Raw genomic sequence first — 23,071 nt, 5'->3', positions numbered from 1 at the left:
TTCCTCTTCTTCTCACATTCTCGGTTGGGGTTTTAGACTATTTGCCATTGTCCTGAAGGGCGTATTCTCAAATGCCATTCTCTAGAATAACTTTGACTTTTTGCTATCGGAGAAAGAAGATTTCTTGTTCGTGAGCCATTTTTCAGCCCATGAGAAGCCATGTCACCAAATTCGAGGACAAAATGGCCGCCTTGCCCTCCTCCTTTCTTTCTTCTTTGCCTTCACTCACCTTCATCATCTCCCTCTCCTCCGGCGTGCTCCCTGTCAATGAAGGTGTACAAGCAGACGAAGCCACGTGAGCTCCACGTCGAGGGTGCGGCCGAGGGTCATGGCCTTGCAGTAAGCATCCGCGAGTGCCATACCTCCACCATCGGCTCGCTGTCGAGGGGTACGATCGTCGTGGCCACGATATCCTCTTCCACTAGAGCCACCAACGACCCATCGTCGAGGGCTCCACTTACCCGCTGGTGTTGATCACTCCTGCCTCACCCATCACCGACCTCGTCCTCACGGGGCAAAGCCACCGCTAGCTATCCTCTCCTCTTGCGCATACAGAGGAGCGGGGTGAAGGAGACGGCTGGAGCTCGCGGGCCAGGGGGTTTATCAGCGTGGCAATCCTCACTGGAGCCCAAGCACAAGGCAAGGAGCGAGAATGAAAGACATTGAGAGGGGCAAAACGGACCCTTTCGTCCTCGGATTTGGTGATGTGGCTTCTGATGGGCTGGAAAATGGCAAATGAGCAAGAAATCTTCTCTCTTCGATGGTAAAATTAAAAGTTATTTGGAAGAATGGTATTTGAGAATACGGCATTCGGAAGAGTGGCAAATAGACCAAAACCCCTCGCTGCCAGGTCCGGACGGACGTGATGATCCTTTTAGAACAAAGGATAAATCCTACCAAAGAAAACATTTCACGTAATTTGGCAACATTGAAAATCTTTAACCCTTTTAGAAAACTTAAATATCTTTTTCATCACTACCTCCATATTTAGATATTTTAGGTATTAATCATGCTTCTAAATCGAAGATTTAAGTATGCTTCGATCTGCAAGCTACTTTTTCCATCGTGGAAATATACAAATTGTAGTAATGGTGTAATGGTAGTATGGTACAGAGGGGGAAATCACTACAGGTTCATGCCACAGGTTCACAAGTTTTCAATTTACTACTATAATAACTTGCGGGTTTAAAACATGCGCACAAACATGACTGAGAATAATATTTCCTCCGTTTCACAATGTAAGACTTTCTAGCATTGCCCACATTCATTATGTGTTTAGATTTATTAACATCTATATGTATGTGGTTAATGCTAGAAAGTCTTACATTGTGAAATGGAGGGAGTAGGTGTTACCAAATCATGATAAATTACTTGTCAAAAAATAACAGCTCCATGAGTTAATTTGCAAAGCAAAGCAAGTACGATACAAAAAGTGGGCAGATACTTCCATCAAACAACTAACCCACAACATGGTGCACACTATGTATGTCTACATATCAGAATATATGCCGTTCTGTACTTCAAAACAAGAGAAAATATATCCCATATTTGGGAAGAAAATCCATCATGCAAAGGTTTCATACAAATGCTATGCTCCAGGCTAGATCTAAGAAACATAGCAGACTAACCAAGAGGAGAACAAACAAATTACAGCAGAATAAGATCACAACAGAAGAAACTTAATTTTGTTACCTGTGAACTATGAGTTAAACATTCAAGGCTTACACCTCCTGATACTGGTGTAAAATTGTGAACCATGGCATACACAGCAAGAAAACTCTGTACACCAAACTTATATATCAACGTCACCCCCAGAGCTGGCTGAATCACCATCACTGCCGTCACTATCACTGCTGCTGCTTCCACTACCACTCCCACTTCCACTGCTACTACTGCTGCTGCTGCTCCCGCTAGAGCTAGAGGTTTCCTGCTCATCCTGCTGCCCTTCTGCATTGACTTGAGCTCGCAGGGCCTCGGCTGCATTGAGTCCCTCATCAGCCTCATCACTGACATCTACATCAGCAATTTCATCATCTATGTCAAGCTGGTTTGGTATGTTGATGTCAAAACCACGAACAGAAGCTCCTTGTCCAGAGGACATGTTATTCGGTGAGCCATTGTCATCATCACCAAGTATGTCTAGGTTCTCCTCTTGATCATTTGGATCAGGCGAAAATGAAAATGGATTTGTGGTAACAGGTTGGTATGTAGTGCTCCTGTTATTGTTTCTTAGACCTGCAACTGGCAAACTAGAAAATGAGAACAAACGATAAATCCTATCCAAGAAAACATTTCACGTAATTTGGCAACATTGACAATCTTTAACAACCCTTTTAGAAAACGCAAACATCTTTTTCATCACTACCTCTATTTTTAGATATTTTAGGTATTAATCATGCTTCTATAATCGAGGAGAACAATGTTCAAGTATGCTTCGATCTGTATGCTACTTTTTCATCGTGGAAATATACTACAAATTGTAGTAATGGTGGCAGTATGGTACAGAGGGGGAAATCACTACATGCGCCTCTGAGTTGTAGAATGGCATGTATTTGGTGAACTAATATATTTTTTTTGCAGAACAGGTCAAAACGGCAATTAGAAAGGTTAAACTGTTTTTGCATTGTGCCATATCTTTCCTCCAGCACCATGAAATTTGACAAGATGATATCATGGTACAAGGACCATTCCAAGAACTGCAAACTACAACATCAACATCAAGACCCGAACATAGAATTTGGTGTATAACCTACATGGCAAATGCCTTGCCTTTGTTTTAACAACAATTACGCGAATGTATTCATCATCTCTAGTATCAGAGCAAGTTAAGAAACTAAAAGATCCTCATGATTAAGAACAACATTGCAATAAAAAAAGGGTCACATTACCTGGATTTTCAGGTTCACCAATGTCAATGCGTTCAACCTCAACCTATAAAATGATGATCAAAGGTCAGAAGTCAGACGATGATTAAATAGAAGAGTTTCTTAAACTTCAAGAATTCCACTAAAATTGTACAACGTGATATCACAGAGGTTGGCCAATATCCCCCAGGGCCCAGGGTCAGCATATCAATAACATTGTCAGCTTATAAATCTATTTATGAACTTATAACACTTTAGGATGCTTTCTTCAGGAATCTAGTCTCAATATATATAATCTGGAGTAAACTGGGAATGATATGAGAAATATAACAAACTTATGAGCCTATATCCAAGTCTTAGAAAGTATGTAAAGTACATTTTAGATTGGGACAAGGATGCATCTCTCATGCAAATCAAATGTTCAGAGATTGTATCTCTACTTTGAGCTCACTAAAAGCTGAAATCACTTTGATACCCAAAATATAGCAGTATATTCAGTAGCAATGGCACAGTTGCATGATAATGATACTATGTTACAAAAGCTCCCATCCGAACACTTGCATTGAACAGGCAAGGGCCCTGACAAAATCCCCATCAGGGATAATGATACTATGTCACAAAAGCTTGGGGTTAATGGATCCAGGAACTGAAACGAGGAACTTAGCAAGGACTGTATAAAGTTTTCTTTGATAAAAAGAAAAGCATTAACATGATAGGAAAACAATCCCTGGCCCAGTCCAATTGTCATGTGATACGAAGTTAATTAGGATAATTGAATATGGTCCATTGTATCAAGCCATCAAATTTCCATATTCAAAGAAAAGGAACAGAACTTGCTACCATATTTTGGCAAAAAAAAAAAACTTTCATCGGTAGTCAGAGCTAACCATACTGTATTCTGGCATAAAAGTTGTGTAAAGGAAATTTCTACTCACTATCCAATGTTTGGCCTTCTGAAATATAAATTATGAAGAATAAAAATTAACAATATTCACTTTTCAATCAGATGCTCAAAGACTAATGTTTTCATAAACCATTAAATACTAATAACCTAAAACATACTATGAAATTCAAATATTAATCACTTTACCATATCACAAATATAACATAATCCTGTGGATGCTTACGGGTCTGAGAGATGTTAGATTCAAAAGAGCTTATGAACTGGCTAGGCTTGAATTTAGACAAACATGAAATTTTATTGTGGCACATATATAATGTTTTATACTTTCTACATGAAGACAATCAGGTAATATGGTCTACAACATTCCAAAAAGCCCGAATTGTTTAATATGCTACCGATAAATATTACTGAAGGGCCTATATATGAGTGGTTCCAGTCTCCCAGATAACAAAAATCTCTTGGCAAATGTTTTGTGTTTGTCAGTCTAAATAGTGTGCATCATATATTGTCTCATACCGGTTATTCAACGTTATCACTTTTTTTCCTCCAATACCTAAGGTCGTAACAAATTATATAACAATGTATCAAAATTTATCTAGGGCATCTAAAATGCTGAAAGAACTTACAGGAACTGAGTGTACAGCAGGTTTACTCATGGCCGGTGACTTTCCAACTTTCGGTAATGGAGGGGAATGTGATTCGCCCATTCCAGTAGTAGCCGAAGTGGCTGCCGAAGACTCTCCTGGAACTCGGACATGCCTTAATCTCTTGACAGCCCGATGCAACCGCTCCAGACGAAAGGTTTCACCATCAAAAAACAAGACACCATCATTATCCTTGTACTCTTCTTGGCTTCCTTCAAATGTCACCTTTGGCTTGCCAGGCTGATTGTTGTGGAATTCCACAGTAACCCTGTTATCTTTGGTCTTCTGCAGAGACCCAGCTTGAGTCTTATCAATTGATGCTGGCTTAAATTCATCTGTCAACACAAATATAAGAAAAGGGTTCAACACGACATAGCCTGATATGTATTTATAATATAAAAGAATAAGGATCAACACATTAGAGATATTTGTAGAAATAGTTTTCAGGCAAAAGAAAAATGGTTATTTCAAACTTCATAATCCAATAATGGACTTAAAATGGAAGGGAAAGCTAGACAGCAACCAACGAAGTGGTGACTCATTGGATTTCAGCAAATTGTTATGCTAATTCATTCATGAAGAGTACCCAGGACAGGCATGCCCTACATGATCGTGGTAACCTTTTTCAAACCACGAGAGGGAGAGAAAATTAACTATTTAATCAGTTTTGGGAGCATCAATTTTGATTCCTTTATTACCAATGACTTGTTTTGGCCCAATGAAAAAAAAATTGAAACATGTCACATAACCATCAAGAGGGAAAAGCTTATGAGATAGTGAATCGTTGGCCATATAAAAGGAGAGCAAGAGAGCACAGAAACTATGCATCACAATACCAAGAGCACCCGATTCACCAAACCAAGGAACCATGGAATCAATGCTACAGACCCCAAAAATATATATGCGAGTTCAACCCTTCCTAACAATTATTTTGCTGTCTCCAACAAACCAAAATTTTACTACTTTAGAGATAAAGCAAATGCTACCTGATCAACCAAAGGAAACATATTCAGAAGAACAAAGACAACTGACATGTGGTAATCCCACCAATTGTGGCTGATGAAAAGTCACAAATGTCAAATATGCACCGATGATGAGTCACGCATGTCCAAATAAGAGCATCATGCCGTGTTCACGACCCCAACGCCGCTAAACAGGGAGTGCTTTGCCACCAGCTCGATGAATTCCAGAACTCCAATTGGACACGGACGCATCACTAAAAGCATACTATCGCCAAATCCCCCCCCCCCCCATCGCACCACCGAAGGGCGCGAGAATTACCAGCGAAGAGGAACCTGTGCTCCGGCCGCGTGCGCTACGCATATGCGCCTCACGAGTATCAGGGAGGGAAGGAGGAAGGGGATTTGGGGGGCGTACAGCGGAGCGTGCAGAACTTGGCGGTGGGGGAGGGGTCGCGGCAGGAGGAGCCCAGCCGGAGCTCGTACCACCGATTCGGCTGCGGCGCCGTGCTCGGCTCGCCGCTGTTGCCGCTCGCCATCCCCGCGCCGCCCCTCGCCGCCGACACCGGCGGCGATCGATCGATGCCGAGAGATGGTCCCCCGCGACGGATCGACCCCGACCCTAACCTCGAAATCGCAAGGAGGGCCCTAATTTGTTCCCCCTCAAGTTTTCTTACACAAATTTCATCTAACCCCCTCAAGTCGCCCGTAATTACTGGAAGCCGATTAAGAGACGTTTCCCAACTCAGAAACTTTTCGTTTACTAATTTGAAGTTGAAGCTCATTTTCTATTGATGCTAATAAAGAATTATGAATCAATTGAGAAATTTAACAAAACTCTAAACAAACTCATGTTTTTATTTTTTTAATAAATCTAAACAAACTCATCTTTTTTTTAATAAATCTAAACAAACACATTTTCAAAATTTTCTTTTCTCCTTAAACATTTCGCGCTTGAATGTAGGAGAAAAACATATTCATTACATGACTTTAGAGCGTCAAAGGAGGCCATCGGATGGTTTATTGGGTCCGGGAATAAACCAAACGGTATATTTACAAACGAAAAAAATTTACAAATAAAACTTTTATATACGTGTTCGTAATGATCTAAAAGCAAAGGCTGAAAAATAAACTTCGATGAAAAAACCTTAATATGGACTCCAAATTTAAGGTTGAAAATTCTAATTTTCGCTGATAAGTATAATTATAAATGAAAAGATTAGACCGTTTGTTTCAAATTTTCTTACTTAGATGGAGATAAAAAAAACACAATTAACCTCTAGATCACCCTGTGACTCTGCATTATCCAACCACCACGGGTACAGTAAACCGGTGGAAGTGCAATTTGGTTTGGTTATCCACCATTACCAACATGGTCGTCAATAGCGATCGATGTTCAGGATATAATACGACGTATACTATGAAATTAGGCCATCCTGTGCTAATAGTTGGATAATCAAGAAATTTACAATATTATCATGTTCTGTGCTGTATTATTGCTTGAAATTTTCTCTTACACTAATGGCAGGCTTCCGTTCTTTTTTTCAGAAAAAAAAAAGATTTATGTCCTGTTACAAAGAGAAGTGGCAACATTGCAATGCAATAAGCAGTACAGGGAAAACACTTCAAAAGATGGCTGGGAGTTACGATTGATTTTAACTTTCAAGTCAAAAAAGGTGTAAACACATCAAAAAATTGATCTCCTTTTACGCCGTACACCACTAATTAACACTGCAACTGCATCTACCTACATTAAGGGAGTCGACGTGTCTTGGGCTCTTCGCCACCTGCGCTGCTGCACAACAGCCAGCCATAAGTATTGGCCTTGATGGAGCGCACGCTAGCCGTAAGTGTTGGCCTTGACGTCGCGCACCGTGCGCTCTAGCATGTCCGCAACCTCAGCATCACCATCTCCAGCACCATCACGCTAGCCAAGCGGGTACTCGTGCATCTCTGGTAGGCTGCCCCGACCGGCGTTGAACACGGCGTGCGCCTCGCCCACCAACCTGCACCACAACATGTCGTCCACGTGCACCATTGCGTATATGTACCACTGCATAGCGCATCTGGTCCGGTGCGACGTCCACCCAGAGGAAGAGGCAGTCGTGCGCCTCGTGGAACGCACTAGCCACCTTCTCCCTACACTAGCCAACCAGTGTGTAATGAAGGTGTCGGCGGTAGCCCGCCTAGAGGACGACAGCGATGGCATCGGCGTGCGTGTCCTCTGTGGCGCACGCCACTGAGGACCCTACACCCCCACAATGACGCGTACGTACTTGATAGAGAAACACGAGGGCAGCAGCGACGTTAAGGGGGTGTTTGGGAGAGAGGGGCTAAAGTTTAGCCCCTCTCTCAAAAACATATGAGAGAGGGGCTAAACTTTAGCCCCTCTCTCCCAAACACCCCCTAAGCTCGCGGTCATGACAACATTATCTGGCTGGCCGTCGCACAGAAGGATCGAAGACCTACTGCCTCAGCACAATTGGGCAGCATAGCCAAGGGTGCGCCTCATAAGGAGATGTATGTAGAAGGTTGTTTCTGATGTGGGAACCGGAGACACCCACCAATGACAACAATAACATCAATGGAGACATTGAACACGCCGCTGACGTAACCACTGGCACTGGCTTGGGACTTTGCATCGGTGATGCATGTGAATGGTGGTGGCTTAAGTCGCGGTTTCGGAAATTTACCCGACCTTTTCTATACCCTAAAATTTTACCCGATCTCTTCTATACCCCCGAAATTTGAGATCAAATTGAAGAGATCAAATTAAAATTTGGGGGTATAGGAGGGATTGGGTAAATTTCAAGGTATGAGAAGGATTGAGTGGGTTTTCAAGGGTATAATAGGGAATTTACTCTTCAGTAATAAAGCTCTTTTTGTACTGTAGCCAGATTAATTCCTGAGCTCTCATGGACCAAAACACTGCTGATAGTGGGTAGAAAAACTTAAGGCTGTTTGGAAGAAAGGAATACAGAACACATAGGTAAAAACACGGGAGTATGATATACTGTAAAGTGATAAAACACAGGACTGCTAAAATTTGGGTTGTTTGGACCAGAAGAAAAACGTAGGAGAGACACATAGACACTGGATGCTTTATTTCTCATTAAAATGGAGGATTTGCACCATTTCCAAAGGAAATCAGCAGCAGCTTTCCTTTGTCCCAAACAGCTTTGTATGGAAAAACTCACACAGCTAAGTCAACAAATCCTTAGGTCAGTACAGAAATAACAACAGCCATCATCCACACGACGAAAGTCCACAATCCTTAGCTCAGCAGAAAATAGGGTTCAGGAGTCAGGACTATCCAGCTTATCACTTTCACATTAAGTAGGGTAACTGTATATGCTTAGACAACTGACACTTTTCAGCTTGCGGTAGCACCAACCAACCAAACAATGTTTTTCTTGGAGTAGTGAACAACGTTGAGTGAATTGAATCTTTCTCATCAAGCAGCCAAAATGCCTAATCCATCATTTCATTGTCTTGGGGCCATGCCTTGACACCTTTGAATGGAATTGGGTGTTTGGAAGAAACTTGAGTAAAAAGATCTTCAAAAGATGCGAATGCACGCATAAGCTGTAACCGCAGTTGTTAGTAGCACAGATACAGCATTAACCGCATCATTATCCAGGATAGTCATTCCAGAAATCTTGGTGACTGTAGGGCCCCGTTTACTGACCACCTGCAAACAAGCAAGAAACTATTACATGTCAGGAAGCTAAAATCACCTGATGGTGTGTGGCTAAAAGAATCATTAAATGCCGAAGTAGATTAAACTTTTATGATTGCAAAAGCTTCACAAGCAGTTTTCAAACTAGACAAATATATTAAGTATAATGGTGAATCTAGTGAGGGTGAATCTGCCACCACCTACCAACTGATATGTGAGGCCATAAAATTGGTGAATCTGCCAGCTACTCCCACTATTAGCTGATATGTTGCGCTACTAAACAGTGACGTGTGTAGACTATTCATTCCCAACTAATGGAGGAGACAGAAATTGTTGGTGTAAATATGTATTGTACCAAGGACCTATCTGTAAAGTGTTATACTAATAGAATAGATGAGGAAGGGGTGAGCTGAGTAGGCAAACCCTAGAAAAATTCCCCAAATTGAACAATATGGTATCAGAGCGGGTCGCCGGCGACTGGGGAGGTTGAACCCTAGCTGGCGAGGTCGCAGCGGCGCGGCGCGGGCCGAGGCGAGGTTGGCGCGGCGCGACGACACACGCGCGAGGCCAGCGTGGCCGCACGCGGCGGAGACGGTTGGTGGCCGTGGCAGGAAGAGGCGCTGTGCCGGCGCAGGATGGCAGCGCTGCTAAGGCGGGACGTGGAGTGAGGAAGCGACGGTGTCGATGGCAGGGAGCACCAACGGCGACGACGCGTGCGGAGGGCTAGCTGGTGACGGCGTGTGGCAGAGGAGCAGGTTGTTGCTGCTGCTGCTGAGGTGTTGGTGCTGCTGCTACTTGAGAAGGTGAAGTGGGCGCTTGGCTTGCTGTTGCTGCTGTATTTGCTGCTGCTGTGCTGATTTGGGGAAGAAACTGAGTACTTGCTGCTGTGCTGAAAACTGAGAAGTAGTGCTATTGCTGCTGTTCTGTTTTGGTGAGAAACCGAGGAGTAGTGTTGTTGCTCCTATTAGTTGATTTGGCTAATATTTGATCTGCCATGGGGGATTGAAGTCTGGTCCTTGTTGTATCTCTGTTAATGTGGTAAAGAAGAAGCTAAGGGAAGAAAAAAATGTCTTCTGGGGAGGGAAAGGAGGTTGTGGATACTTCATTGCTTGTTACTAAAGGTGATATGAAAGGTTTGCTAGAGGATTTGCTGAAGATGGGCATGATAGGTCCTAGGAATGCGGCTGGAGTGTCTGAAGTGAAACTAGAATTGATGCCAAATGAGTTGAGGTTGGAGGGGAGCAAAAATTATTTGAGTTGGTGTAGGAGAGCCCAACTGATGTTGAGAGCAAAAGGGGTGGATCATTTTTTACTAGAGAGTTGTGAAGAACCTTCTGATAAGGAGAGCCAAGCATGGAGGACGTGGAATACTACAAATTCCACTGTGGTATCTTGGTTGATGACCTTGGTGGCTCCTTCTATTGGCAGGATGATAGAAGCTATCCAGAATGCTGCAGTTGTATGGAAGACGCTGAGCAACATGTATTCAGGAGAGGGAAATGTAATGATGATGGTTGAGGCTCAGAACAAAGTGGAGAATTTGAAGCAAGAGGGGAGAACAGTCCAAGAGTACGCTAGCGAGCTGCAACAGTTATGGGCAGATCTTGATCACTATGATCCCCTACTATTGAAACATGAGGATGACATTGTGATTGGAAATAAATGGCTGCAGAGGCGAAGAGTCATTCATTTCTTGAAGGGGTTGAACAAGGAGTTTGAGGATAGGAGAGCAGCTATGTTCCACCAAGCTACATTGCCCACTATGGAAGAGGCCATTTCAGCAATGGTGCAGGAAGAGATGAGATTGAGGTTGATGAGAGGTACAAATCCTATAAGATCAGCATACATTGCAGCTGATAATAGGGAATGCTACAATTGTGGGCAAGTGGGTCATGTGAGCTACAATTGTCCCACTTCCCGGAACATTGGTGGTAGGGGATCGATTCGAGGAGGGCATGGTGGAACTCGTGGTGGATTTGGAGGAGACCGTGGTGGTTTTGGGGGAAATCGTGGGGGTAGAGGAGGTGATCGTGGAGGTCGTGTTGGAGGTCGTGGTAGGGGCAGAGGTGTTCCTCAGGCCAATGCAGCTACGGAGGATGGGAAAGCTGTTACCCTAATAGGTGAACAAGTGACACAATGGGAGGAATGGCAGAAGAACAAGACCAATGAGAGCTCTAACACCACCACTCACTTTGGTAACTTCGCCAACTATGCCCAAGTGGGCGAAGGTACTCAGGCACAAGCACTTGCATCTACATATAGACATCCTATAGATTGGATCATAGACTCAGGAGCATCAAAGCATGTCACAGGATTGCATAATACTTTCACATCATACACCCCTTATATCCACTCTGAAACTATCCAAATCGCTGATGGTACATCCAAGCCTATTCATGGTATAGGGTCGGTAGAGTGCACATCATCAATGAACTTGTCTTCTGTTCTGCATGTTCCTTCCTTTCCAGTTAACCTTCTCTCAGTTAGCTCGGCTATTGATCAACTCAAGTGCATTGTTGTATTTGATGAGAATTCTTGTCTGTTCCAGGAGAAGTGGACTGGGAGGAGGATTGGGACTGGAGTCAGGCGTGATGGGTTGTGGTACATCAATCATGAGGAACTGGGACTAGCTGCGGTGGTTGGAGATGTTGAGAAGGAGATCAGTTTGCTTCACTGTCAGTTAGGACATCCATCTTTTGAGATTTTGAGTAAGTTGTATCCAGACCTCTTTAGTAGAGTGGATAAGCATAGATTGGTGTGTGATGCTTGTGAGCTTGGCAAACATACTCGCTCTACATATGTTGGCATTGGTCTTCGTAACTGTGAGCTCTTCATATTAATACATTCTGATGTTTGGGGACCATGCCCAGTTACTTCTGTGAGTGGTTTCAAGTGGTTTGTCACCTTTATTGATTGTCACACTCGTATGACTTGGATTTATATGCTTAAACACAAAAGTGAGGTCCTTCGTTGCTTCCAAGACTTTCATAAATTAGTGACAACTCAGTTTGATGCAAAAGTTAAGATTATTCGGACTGATAATGGAACAGAATATATCAATAATGAATTTGTGTCATATGTCTCAGATGAGGGGATTATTCACCAGACTACTTGTCCTGGCACCCCTCCTCAAAATGGTGTAGCTGAGAGAAAGAATCGGCATTTGCTAGAAGTGGCAAGATCTCTGATGTTCCAGATGAATGTACCAAAGTATCTATGGAGTGAGGCTGTGATGACAGCAGCATATCTTATCAATCGCATGCCTTCCAGAATACTTGGTATGAAGTCTCCTGCCGAACTGTTATTGGGTAAGCGAGAGTTCAAGGTTCCTCCAAAGGTGTTTGGCTGTGTTTGTTTTGTGCGAGATCACCGACCTTCTGTTGGCAAGTTAGATCCTCATGCAGTAAAGTGTGTGTTTGTTGGCTATGCTTCGAGTCAGAAGGGGTATAAATGTTGGGATCCCATTGGGAGAAGACTGTTTGTGAGTATGGATGTGACATTTCGTGAGTTTGAGCCCTATTATAAAAGTAAAGGAGATCTTGACCAATTTCTTGAGGAATTCTCGACTGTCATGGAGGTTGATAGTCGAGAGGGGGAGAGAGAGAGAGGTGACATACATGAAAAAAATGTTGGTGACAAGAATGGAGAGGCAGTAGTGATTGGATCAATACCATGCTCTATTGATGATGCGAGTAAAGAAGTAGTGGAAGTCATTGAAGATACACAAGATGAGGATAGAGAAATGGTCCCTCATGAAGAGGATGGAGAAGAAGGAGAAGTAGTTGTTGGGACAATTCCATGTCCTATGGAGGGAGCCGAAAGGGTGAAACAAAAGGATGTGCTAGTTTACCAAAGGAGGCGGTTTGATAGTCAGGGGGAGAAAAGAAAAGGGTTGGTGCAAAGTCAAATTGAAGAGTTACCACACCAAAAATGTCCAGTCCCTGAATCCTCCCAGAGTCTCTCTCCTCCAGCCTCCTTGGCTTCTCTTGAGACAATTGGTAATACTTCTCCAACTCTTGAACATGTAGAATTACCTCTTGCACAACGTAGAGAGACTAGATCCAATGCTGGTAGACCTCCTATACGTCTTGGTTTTGAGCATCTTAGTTCTATGCATGACATTGCAAACTATATCACATATTCTCATGTTTCACCAGCATACAAAACATTTATTGCATCATTACAGACAGTGCCTATACCAAAGGATTGGAAGTGTGCAAAGCAGGATCCAAAGTGGAAAGATGCAATGAAAGAAGAGTTGAATGCCCTTGTGAAGAATAAGACTTGGGAGCTTGTAAAACTTCCACCAGAAAAAAGGGCAGTGGGATGTAAGTGGGTCTTTACAGTGAAGCAAACCCCTGAAGGGAAGGTGGATATGTATAAAGCAAGGTTAGTCGCAAAAGGCTATAGTCAAACATATGGAATTGACTATGATGAGACATTTGCACCGGTGGCAAAAATGGGTACAGTGAGAGCTTTGGTATCTTGTGCGGTGAACTTTGGGTGGCCCCTTCATCAGCTTGATGTGAAAAATGCATTTCTCCATGGTGATTTACATGAGGAGGTCTACATGGAGATCCCTCCAGGATTTGGGAATAGCCAGACAGTTGGAAAAGTATGTAAACTCAAGAAATCCTTGTATGGGTTGAAGCAGTCTCCACGTGCATGGTTTGATAGGTTCAGGCATGCAGTGTGTGATATGGGGTATTCTCAGTGTAATGGAGATCACACTGTCTTTTACAAACATAGGGGGACACACATCACCATCTTGGCTGTGTATGTTGATGATATAGTGATCACTGGTGATGATGTAGAAGAAATCAGGTGTCTAAAGGAAAGGCTGGGAAAGGCATTTGAGGTGAAGGATCTTGGTCCTCTTCGCTACTTCCTTGGAATTGAAATTGCTCGTTCATCAAAGGGGATTGTTCTCTCTCAGAGGAAGTATGTTTTGGATCTGTTGACAGATACAGGAATGCTTGGGTGTCGTGCAAGTACTACGCCTATTGATAGGAATCACCAATTGTGTGCTCAATCAGGTGATCCCGTTGATAAGGAAGCATACCAAAGACTGGTGGGACGCTTGATCTATCTTTGCCATACAAGACCTGATATTTCCTATGCGGTTAGTGTTGTGAGTAGGTATATGCATGATCCTCGAACTGGTCACTTGGATGTTGTTCATAAGATTCTCAGATATCTGAAAGGGACTCCTGGAAAGGGATTGTGGTTTAGGAAGAATGGGCATCTAAATGTGGAAGGATATTGTGATGCTGATTGGGCGAGTAGTATGGATGATAGAAGATCTACATCAGGTTATTGTGTGTTTGTTGGTGGTAATCTTGTTTCTTGGCGAAGTAAGAAGCAGGCAGTGGTGGCTCGGTCTACCGCAGAAGCAGAATACAGAGCTATGGCTTTGAGCTTCAGTGAGATGTTGTGGATGAGGAGCTTGTTGACTGAATTGCGAGTGCTAAGAAGTGACACTGTGATGCTTCATTGTGACAATAAATCAGCCATCAGCATTGCAAACAACCCTGTTCAGCATGATCGCACTAAACATGTGGAGATTGATAGGTTCTTCATTAAGGAGAAGATTGATAGCGGGGTGCTTAGGTTGGAGTATATTAAGTCATGTGAACAACTAGCTGATTGTCTAACAAAGGGGTTAGGTCCTAGTGAGATTCAATCAGTATGTAACAAGATGGGTATGATTGATATCTTTTGCTCATCTTGAGGGGGAGTGTTGGTGTAAATATGTATTGTACCAAGGACCTATCTGTAAAGTGTTATGCTAATAGAATAGATGAGGAAGGGGTGAGCTGAGTAGGCAAACCCTAGAAAAATTCCCCAAATTGAACAATAGAAATAAAACATATTCAACCTGCTCCTTGCAACACATGAGTAAGCTAGTATTTCAAATAAAATAATTTCACTACAACGGCTCACAAATGAGAGAGAGCTATAAGGGTAGAATATGAAAAATTGTTTTTAATGGGGATACATAAGACATATTAAGACAAATTTCACACAGAAATTTACAAGTCCTATGTAATTTTATACCTCAATCATAGAAACAAAGTTGTGGATCAAATCTTTGAGCTATAAGTGGAAGTACCTCTAAAATGAAATCATGATCTCACGATGTATGGAAAAGCATGGCTCTGACATGCATTTGATTCAAGTATGATTCAAACCTAAATGTCACAGAAAACATTACCTTCTTCCGAACACTGCAGTATCCACTGAACTGGAGTGTGGCACCCAACACTGAATCAATCAGACTGCCAAGCAAACCAGCAGTAGCAGAGATGGGTATTACTAGAAGCTGTCGAAGAGCCACGTCAAATGAGCACTCCACAGTCAACAGTCCAACAAAAACAAAAGTCAGACCTATGATTAGGCCACCTGCTGTGGCAGCAAGAAGGCCTTGTAAGGTCACTCCACCGTTTGTACCTTTCCTGACAGGCTTAAAAATGATGTTGAATTATCAGATCACACAGACAGACATGTTCGCACGATATTACCATGCACATTTCAAAAAACAGGAGCAGTAAAATGACGCAATGCAGTAGGAAATAACATCACGCCTACAAAAGGAACATTTCCCTTATACCAAACTACCTTGGTTCTAGTTTCCAATTATGCCTATTGAATTTATGGGAATTGGGCATCAACCTCAACCCATTGAATATGTTGTTAATATTCCAAACTTGCTTGCCTAATGTGATCAATATGTGATCCATAAGTTGCATGAACAACATGAAAGCATTTCTAGAGCAGTAAGTGTTAGTTGTACACTTGTGTGATCCAAAAAATTGGCAAAGCAATTTGTTCAATACTCCCTCCATCTACTTTTGATAGTCATATTTCATCTTGGCACATAGACCAAGGATAAGTAATTCTACTTATCATCTATTTAAACATGCTACTAGTTATTCCTCGTAAGCAAGCGATTCATTAATAATGTTGTTGGATTGAAATATGCCTATTAAAAATAAAATTTTCAGATTTGAAAATATGACTATCAAAAGTAGATGGAGGAAGTACAAAATATGTTATGTGACAAGATTTTTTGCCACTTCAGATAACCTGATTGGTACTCACAGGCCATGGTGTGTTGTATAGTCAAATTTGAGGAGAACAAATCATATGCTGTGGGTTCCTCTCCAAGAAAATAATAATAATAATAAACCCATTGTGCGTTTGGCTTAGAAAAAGTTTAGACCAGTGGCTAAAACCTGAAAGACACCAAATGTGGTAGGCTGGTGGCCAAGCATAACCTTACTACTTCTGCATGAAGATTGCAGAAACTAGAAAGATAATCATGACTGAAAGGAACATCTGACCCAAAAAAGGAACACATACCTTCAGAGTAGTAATAAGACGTGGCTGTTCATCACTAAGCACACCAAGTTCGGATGACCAAGTATCTCCATTGCAGCAGCAATAGTGACCAATGATGCCACCAATAATACCAGTTATAACCTTTGACTCATGGGAGTCCAGGCATTGATCTTGTCCTCCGGTCATTGTTGCCAATATGATGACCAATATAGTAGCTATTAAGCTATTTGCTAGGACTTGGATCCTTTAATGTAAAACGTGATGGTAAGATACAAAAGTAAAATCAAGTTGACAAATCAGCAGCTGTTGTGTTATATCCAACTATAAATGTTATGCTGTCCATACAATAAATCACTAATTTAAATATTTGATAAGGTCCACACAATTCACTAACATCTTCAGAGTATAAGTTTTGCTCAAATAAGGTGATGGTTCCAAGAAAGAATAGAACCAGTTCAAGAATAGTTCTGAGGAAAGAAAATAACTAATCATAATGTATTTTCATCAAATCAATTAACTGTAAGGGGGGTTATTCTTTGATTTATATAATAGCTTTACACTTTTCCTATGGCATGCTGATGACAGTATTGAAGTGTACTCCTAATTTTTAACACTGACATCATATGATCGAAACTTAATGAAGCTCCATTGAGTTCTCAATCTTATAAACTGTCTTCCAAACAGGCATTGACTTGAACGTTGATGCGCATAATATATAACAATCTTTTGCAACTGTACTAATAGTCTGTGGGCAATGGGCTTATTGAAACCACCACATAGCAAAACATTGCACACCAATACCATTTGCGGCAGTAGCTTTATATTTCTATCTAGAATAACGACTACATGATTATCAGACACTCAGCAGTCAGCATCATTAGCTGCCAATTTAGACATACTAATTAATTTAGTTGGAGATGGCAGATTCCGTGGCTTACCAGTTGCGCTGGCCGCCCTCCTTGAAGTCGTCCTCGATGCGGCGCTTCCTGTCCGCGCCGATCTTGGTCGCCTTGGACGAGGTGAAGAAGAAGGCCAGCACGAGCGCGCCGTACCTGTACCCGCAGGCGAGGTGGATCGCCATGACGACGAACCCGGCTGCCCCGCCGGAGCCGTCCAGCGAGCGGCGGCGGACGGCGCGCGCGGCGATGACGGCGGCCAGCGCCGCGCCGACGGCTGTCCGGGCCGCGACTGAGGCGGCGGGGATCCCCATCGGCTGCGCTGCGCCGCCCGCGGCGGGAGTCAAAGGCGCCAGCGATTGGGGGGTGAATCGAATTTGTGGTAGGGGCGCCGGATTCTGGGAGACCGGGATGCGACTGTACCAGTAGTAGTCCAAGTGACGACTAGTAAGTATGCAGTTCAGCAAATCTGAACCGTCGGTTATTTCCTCCGCTGATGACATTGAGCAACGTTGACGTCTTCTTCCCTGCCCTGTCTGTCGAATTTTTTTTATTTTTTTAGAATCTTTATGTTTTAATTTTATTAATAGACCATTCTAAAAATATCGGTCCTTTTAGCGCCAGAGTCGCTGGCGTGGTCTCTCTGATGCTGCCCCCTGCCACCACGGAGATACTAACATGCCCACCCCCCTATCCCCCGCTCCCGCGCCCCTCGGGGGCTCCCTCCACTCTCCTTAAATTCACTTGTTGTGTGTTTTTGTTTTTGTTTCTGTTGTTTTTTGTTTTTCCTGTAGTAAAAAAATAGTACATTTTTTCTCTTATTAAAAAATTAGGGTTCCTTGAGTTTGTTTTTTACATTCGAGTGTCCTTCCTTCAAACAGACATAATTTTCTCATATGGACTCGGAATTAAGCAAATTATATATATATATATATATATATGGATATGTATAGAAAAAGTTACATTCGATTCTCAACCGCCTTACCAGATTAAGCGAAATTAGAATCTCCAAATTCCACTTGCAAGATTGTGTTTTCGAGGCGAGAAGCTTTTCTGTAGAACTTTAGAAAATTCTACCTGTCACATATTTCATCCATTTGAGTTTACTTTTTACATGGTTGGTTTATGTGTGCTCCTAAGTGTAAAAAAATATCAAAAAATAAAAAAATTGCACATCTCTCGTCTACACTAGAGAGGAGAGGAAAAATGGCGTGGGGGGTGTGGCGCCAGCCTCATTGGCGCGCTCCCCCTGCCACGTCAGCACCGAGCCACCACAGTGGCAGGAGGACGGCGCCAAAGTCGCACCCCAGAAAGGCTATTTCTTGGATAAGTTTTTCTAGGGGTATATTGTGAAATAAATTTTTCAAAAGGACCAAATTATGAAAAATCCATAGCAGCTAGCGTGGCAGGCCAGCATTGCCACGGCAGCTGCATGTGACATGACAGAGTTATTTGGCCACGCCAGGCGGGTTGGCATAGCCAAAAGGTTCATTTCTTAGAAATACTTTTAGGGATGGTCTATTAATAAAATTAGAACACTAAAAGGTAAATGAGCTTTTCTTAAGTGCGGTTAGCATAAACATGCATAAAGGTACGCGCGACCAATCAAGGAGCGCCACCTGGTAGCTGAGTAAATTATGGGGTTAAATTACCTGAGGGGTATTAAGGCCATTAGGAGACCGGCGTAAACTCTAATCGTTAGTTTACTCTAGTCGTGATTCCACACCGGAGGAACGTACGCGATGTTAGAGTTCGCTGGAGAAGACAAAGATAACCTCGCCAGTGCTTAAGCTAGGTTTACGCACGATTCCACATTGGTTACGTCACAACTAAAATATCGATAAATTGCCTGCAGACTCTCCATGAAGTGACATGCACGTTATGGAATGGCATTCCAGTCACCGGAAAACTAAGAAGCGAGTGGAAACTTGAATTACGTGCTAGTTCTTATGGTTTACTCTCTATATTGCGCCGCTACTGTAGATCACGTTTAAAGAAAGCCATTGCATCGGCACACGTACGTAAATAGTGGTACAGATGATCTGATGTAGAAGATCCTAGCTAAAAGCAAGCGATCGTGGTTACATCCTATTTACGTTGGTCTACAAATACAAAATACAAAGTACATAGCCACATAAGATCGCTAGCACTCCTCTTTACGCTGTGAGAAAGAAAAATTTTTACGGTGGGCCAGGCCCACCTACATTTAGCAGGTAATCCTCTCAACCGTGTACTGAATAACGATAGGAGTAAATCCCAACGTCAGTCCATTACGAAGCCCATTTTGGCAATAACTGTTTTATATAATAGTCCTTTCTGATTCCACTATTATGAGCCAAACGCAGCATCGGTTTTATTGTTAGCCCCTTATTATTATCCAAAATATTGAAAATGTGATATATAATTTATAATTTTGTCAAGGTCTTGTCCTCGGTTCACCACCACCCTCGGATTGCGGACGTAAGCACATCGATTCTACTCATATGTTCGATGTGCTTGTTTATGTGCGCAATCCATCGTGTGCGTAAACCATCATGTATGCCTTGAACGCCAAGCGTACAGTGCTTTGCGAGTTGCGTTAAAGCCTTTAAAGGTCCTCATTCTTCGGCAGTCGTATGTTGTTGACAATGCACTGAAAAAAAATAATCTAGCGTACCAACGGAGATGTTTGTGACGACAAATAAAATCAAGCAAATAAGATGGACTTACCTCATCTTTGTATGCAATTTAGAATATTAGTATTCCCTCCATTTCATATTATAACTCGTTTTGATTTTTTTTCCTAGTCAAACTTTAGTAAGTTTGATCAAGTTTATAAAAAATTATAGTATTTTTAACACAAAACAAACACACTTTCAAAATTTATTAAATGCTGGATCTCACGAAACTAATTTATATATGAGCCTCACGGCCCATGAGTGACTGCAGCGCGTGCCCCATGGCACTTGTACCCTCGAGACATGTTCCACGAACAACTTGAATCCATCTACATGGTCTACGCGTCGAGTAGGATAAGAGATTAGGGGATTGGTAGTAATACTCATTTCGTTTTTACACACCTCGTGAATTAAACCACTAATTTCCCTACGTGCGAAACCTTCGTAGCTTCGCAGCTTTATTGCTAGCCCATTCGACAGGTCCACATACACATAACGGATTAGGCTTTTCCCTAAAACAATTATCACATCTGGATTAACCATTTTACACTAGAGTGATACTATGTAAACGCCAACCTAGAGTAGACCATTCACACCTTCATGCACGTCGCGACCATGCCCCTGTACGCATAAACCTTTCGAGCGTAGGCTCGATGTGTTTACGTCCAGAGATACCCATGTAGGCCTATACCATATAGGCACCTAACCTATCGAATTTGAACCACAGTCCAAAATGGACGTGTTTACGTCCGAAAGACACAACGATATGTAGGCTCTATCTGTTTAGTATTCTTTTTATAAACAAAAGAGAGGAAGTCAATTTCCAACGCATTTGCGTGGGTTTCTTACATACTCTCTCCATTTCAGGTCATAAGATATTTTGACTTTTATCAAAGTCAAACTGTTTCAAGTTTAACTAAGTTTATAGACAAATATAGTTTTATTTATAATATTAAATTAGTTTTATCAAATCAATAATTGAATATATTTTTATAATAAATTTGTCTTGGGTTGAAAATGTTGCTATTTTTTTCTACAAACTTGGTCAAACTTAGTCAAAAACGTCTTATAACCTGAAACAGAGGGAGTAATAGTAAAAGATGACATGGCGCGACGATCGGCACATCCAACATCCAAACTACTTAACCCTCGAAATATAACTACTAGTTCAACTATACTGTATAAACTACAATCTACTTGCATTATTTCTGCTTCTTCCTTGGTGGCAGGTATCCAGATGAACCGTCGTCATCATCGTTCCAGTAGGCATTCTTGTCGGGTGATGCAAGCGGAGGGGCCTTCTCGTCGGTGTTCCAGTCATCGTCTTTGTCTTCCTCATCACCGGGGTCGGGCAAAGAGTAATCGTCTACAACTAACCCCATTAATTCCAAATTTGGGGAATACCCAGCGTTGGTGTTGAAATCAATGGGGACTCTGTTGAAATCAGCGACGATGCCTCGATATGAAACATGGGTACCATTCCTCCTCGCTAGAAGATGAATCAGAGGATGAGGATGAAGAACTAGACAAAGAACACATGGTGGCGGTTGTGGTTTCTTGTTTGGTTGTAGAGTAAATGAATGGAAGATCTAAGTACATGGTGACAACCCCCAGGAACCGCCGAAGAAGAAGCGCCCCTCCCAGGCGGAGGCCCAAGCCGACGAGATCAAGAGGCTGCAGAATGAGTTGCGTGACGCCACAGATCGTGTGGAGATTCGTGACGGAGCCTTACGCCGGATGATGGAGGAATCCATCCAAAAGGCCAGGCAGGTGGTCCTACGGCTTGGCCTCGACATCCCGCTCATACCCAATGCCGCAACGAGCTTCGCGGATACTGTCGGGCACTACGTGCTCAAATTTTCACATCTCGCCGACGTGCTGAGTAGATTGCCACCGTCGAAGAGGCGAGAGCGGAAGAGGGCGCAGTTCGTGGCCAAGCGCATGTTGGTAGCAAGCCGTGCTCACCGCTGCTCGCCGCCACCGCCATCGCCACTCCTAGAAGAAAGCGATGCCACGGCATGCGGAGAGGTCGCCGAAGCCGACTGAGTTCGTAGGGTGTCAGTACGTAGGGGTTATGTGGGGACACCCGATAAAGTCATGGTGTCCCACGAATACGTAACTGCCCAGGATGTTCAGTTACTCATGAAATGATATAAAAGCATAAACTTCGATTATACAATACTTAAGTCACTTAGTTCACAACACAACATAAATACAAACCATTACATATATGGCCTATAAAGCCTTATTTCTAAAAACAGATAAACTGCTAGACTCCACCCACAGGAACTGCCTTAGCGTAGGATGACCTAGAAACCGTAATCGTCCCACTCTAATGGGTCAACAGGATCTCCATAAGCATCTTCCTCCTCATGATCTGAACCCATTTATGAGTACAAAAGGTACTCAACAAGATATGCTTATGATAATAAATACAATAATTGCAATATAAAACATGCAGTATTGAGAGCCGGAAGGTTTAAACCCTAACCTTAACAGTTATTTCATAGAGCCTACCTTAATAAACATTTGATATAAACATCACTATTGAAAATTTAATTTAAACAATAATAACGAGCATAACATATAAATGTTACTTATAAATAAATTGAATAGAACATCAAGTAATAAATAAGTTAACCATATTAATGGCCTTTTAGTTTAACTTGTGCCCATAATCTGGAATCACCCATAGACACATATCCATTAACCGGGAGCACAGCGTATTCGAATACTCAACGACTCTGCAGCGTCTGCCCAGCTTTACCCACACGATACCCACAGCTGGCCGGGCTGAAAAGTAACAAGGTGTAATATTGCTCCTTATATCTCTCCCTTCTGCCTAGTAAGTTAAAAGATGCTCGGGATGTTGCTCGGAGTGATCCGGTCCGAGGTGTGTACCAACCTACCTCCGCATCCACTTACCATTGTTCGTTACTCGATGGGCAGCCCAGAACTTCATGGACCCATAGGGTAGTTCTGAACTCTCGGGGCCCATCGAGTCCACATATATAAATCATATAAACATGAACCATGTCCCTTTGCTTCACACACTTGAAAGCTAATGGCCAGTACACCGAAAAGCCTGCAGAAGTTTAATCAATTGGAGCAATATACGGCCAGGTTC

General features: G+C 42.5%; 2 protein-coding genes across 3 annotated transcripts; both read right to left on the bottom strand.

The window, feature by feature from the left end:
- Positions 1-1,367: 1,367 nt before the first annotated feature.
- LOC4324047 (uncharacterized) lies at positions 1,368-5,995 on the bottom strand. Of its 2 annotated transcripts, none has more exons than XM_015760852.2 (4): positions 5,790-5,995; positions 4,395-4,747; positions 2,889-2,931; positions 1,368-2,241 (listed from the first exon to the last, which is right to left on the bottom strand). In XM_015760852.2, the coding sequence occupies exons 1-4, from the start codon at positions 5,908-5,910 to the stop codon at positions 1,793-1,795; spliced, it is 966 nt and encodes a 321-aa protein (XP_015616338.1). In that variant the 5' UTR covers positions 5,911-5,995; the 3' UTR covers positions 1,368-1,792. The 2 variants fall into 2 exon arrangements, with proteins under 2 accessions (XP_015616338.1, XP_015616343.1); XM_015760857.3 differs by having other exon boundaries at positions 1,368-2,235.
- Positions 5,996-8,452: 2,457 nt separating this feature from the next.
- LOC4324045 (protein PGR) lies at positions 8,453-17,708 on the bottom strand. Its single transcript, XM_015760864.2, has 4 exons — positions 17,330-17,708; positions 16,413-16,635; positions 15,265-15,513; positions 8,453-9,062 (listed from the first exon to the last, which is right to left on the bottom strand). Exons 1-4 carry the CDS (start codon positions 17,599-17,601, stop codon positions 8,931-8,933), a joined length of 876 nt encoding a protein of 291 aa, XP_015616350.1. The 5' UTR covers positions 17,602-17,708; the 3' UTR covers positions 8,453-8,930.
- Positions 17,709-23,071: the final 5,363 nt, after the last annotated feature.

Source organism: Oryza sativa, chromosome 1 (assembly GCF_034140825.1).
Source record: "Oryza sativa Japonica Group chromosome 1, ASM3414082v1".
In the NCBI taxonomy this organism is placed as follows: Eukaryota; Viridiplantae; Streptophyta; class Magnoliopsida; order Poales; family Poaceae; genus Oryza; species Oryza sativa.
This window is presented reverse-complemented; position numbering and strand designations above follow the sequence as displayed.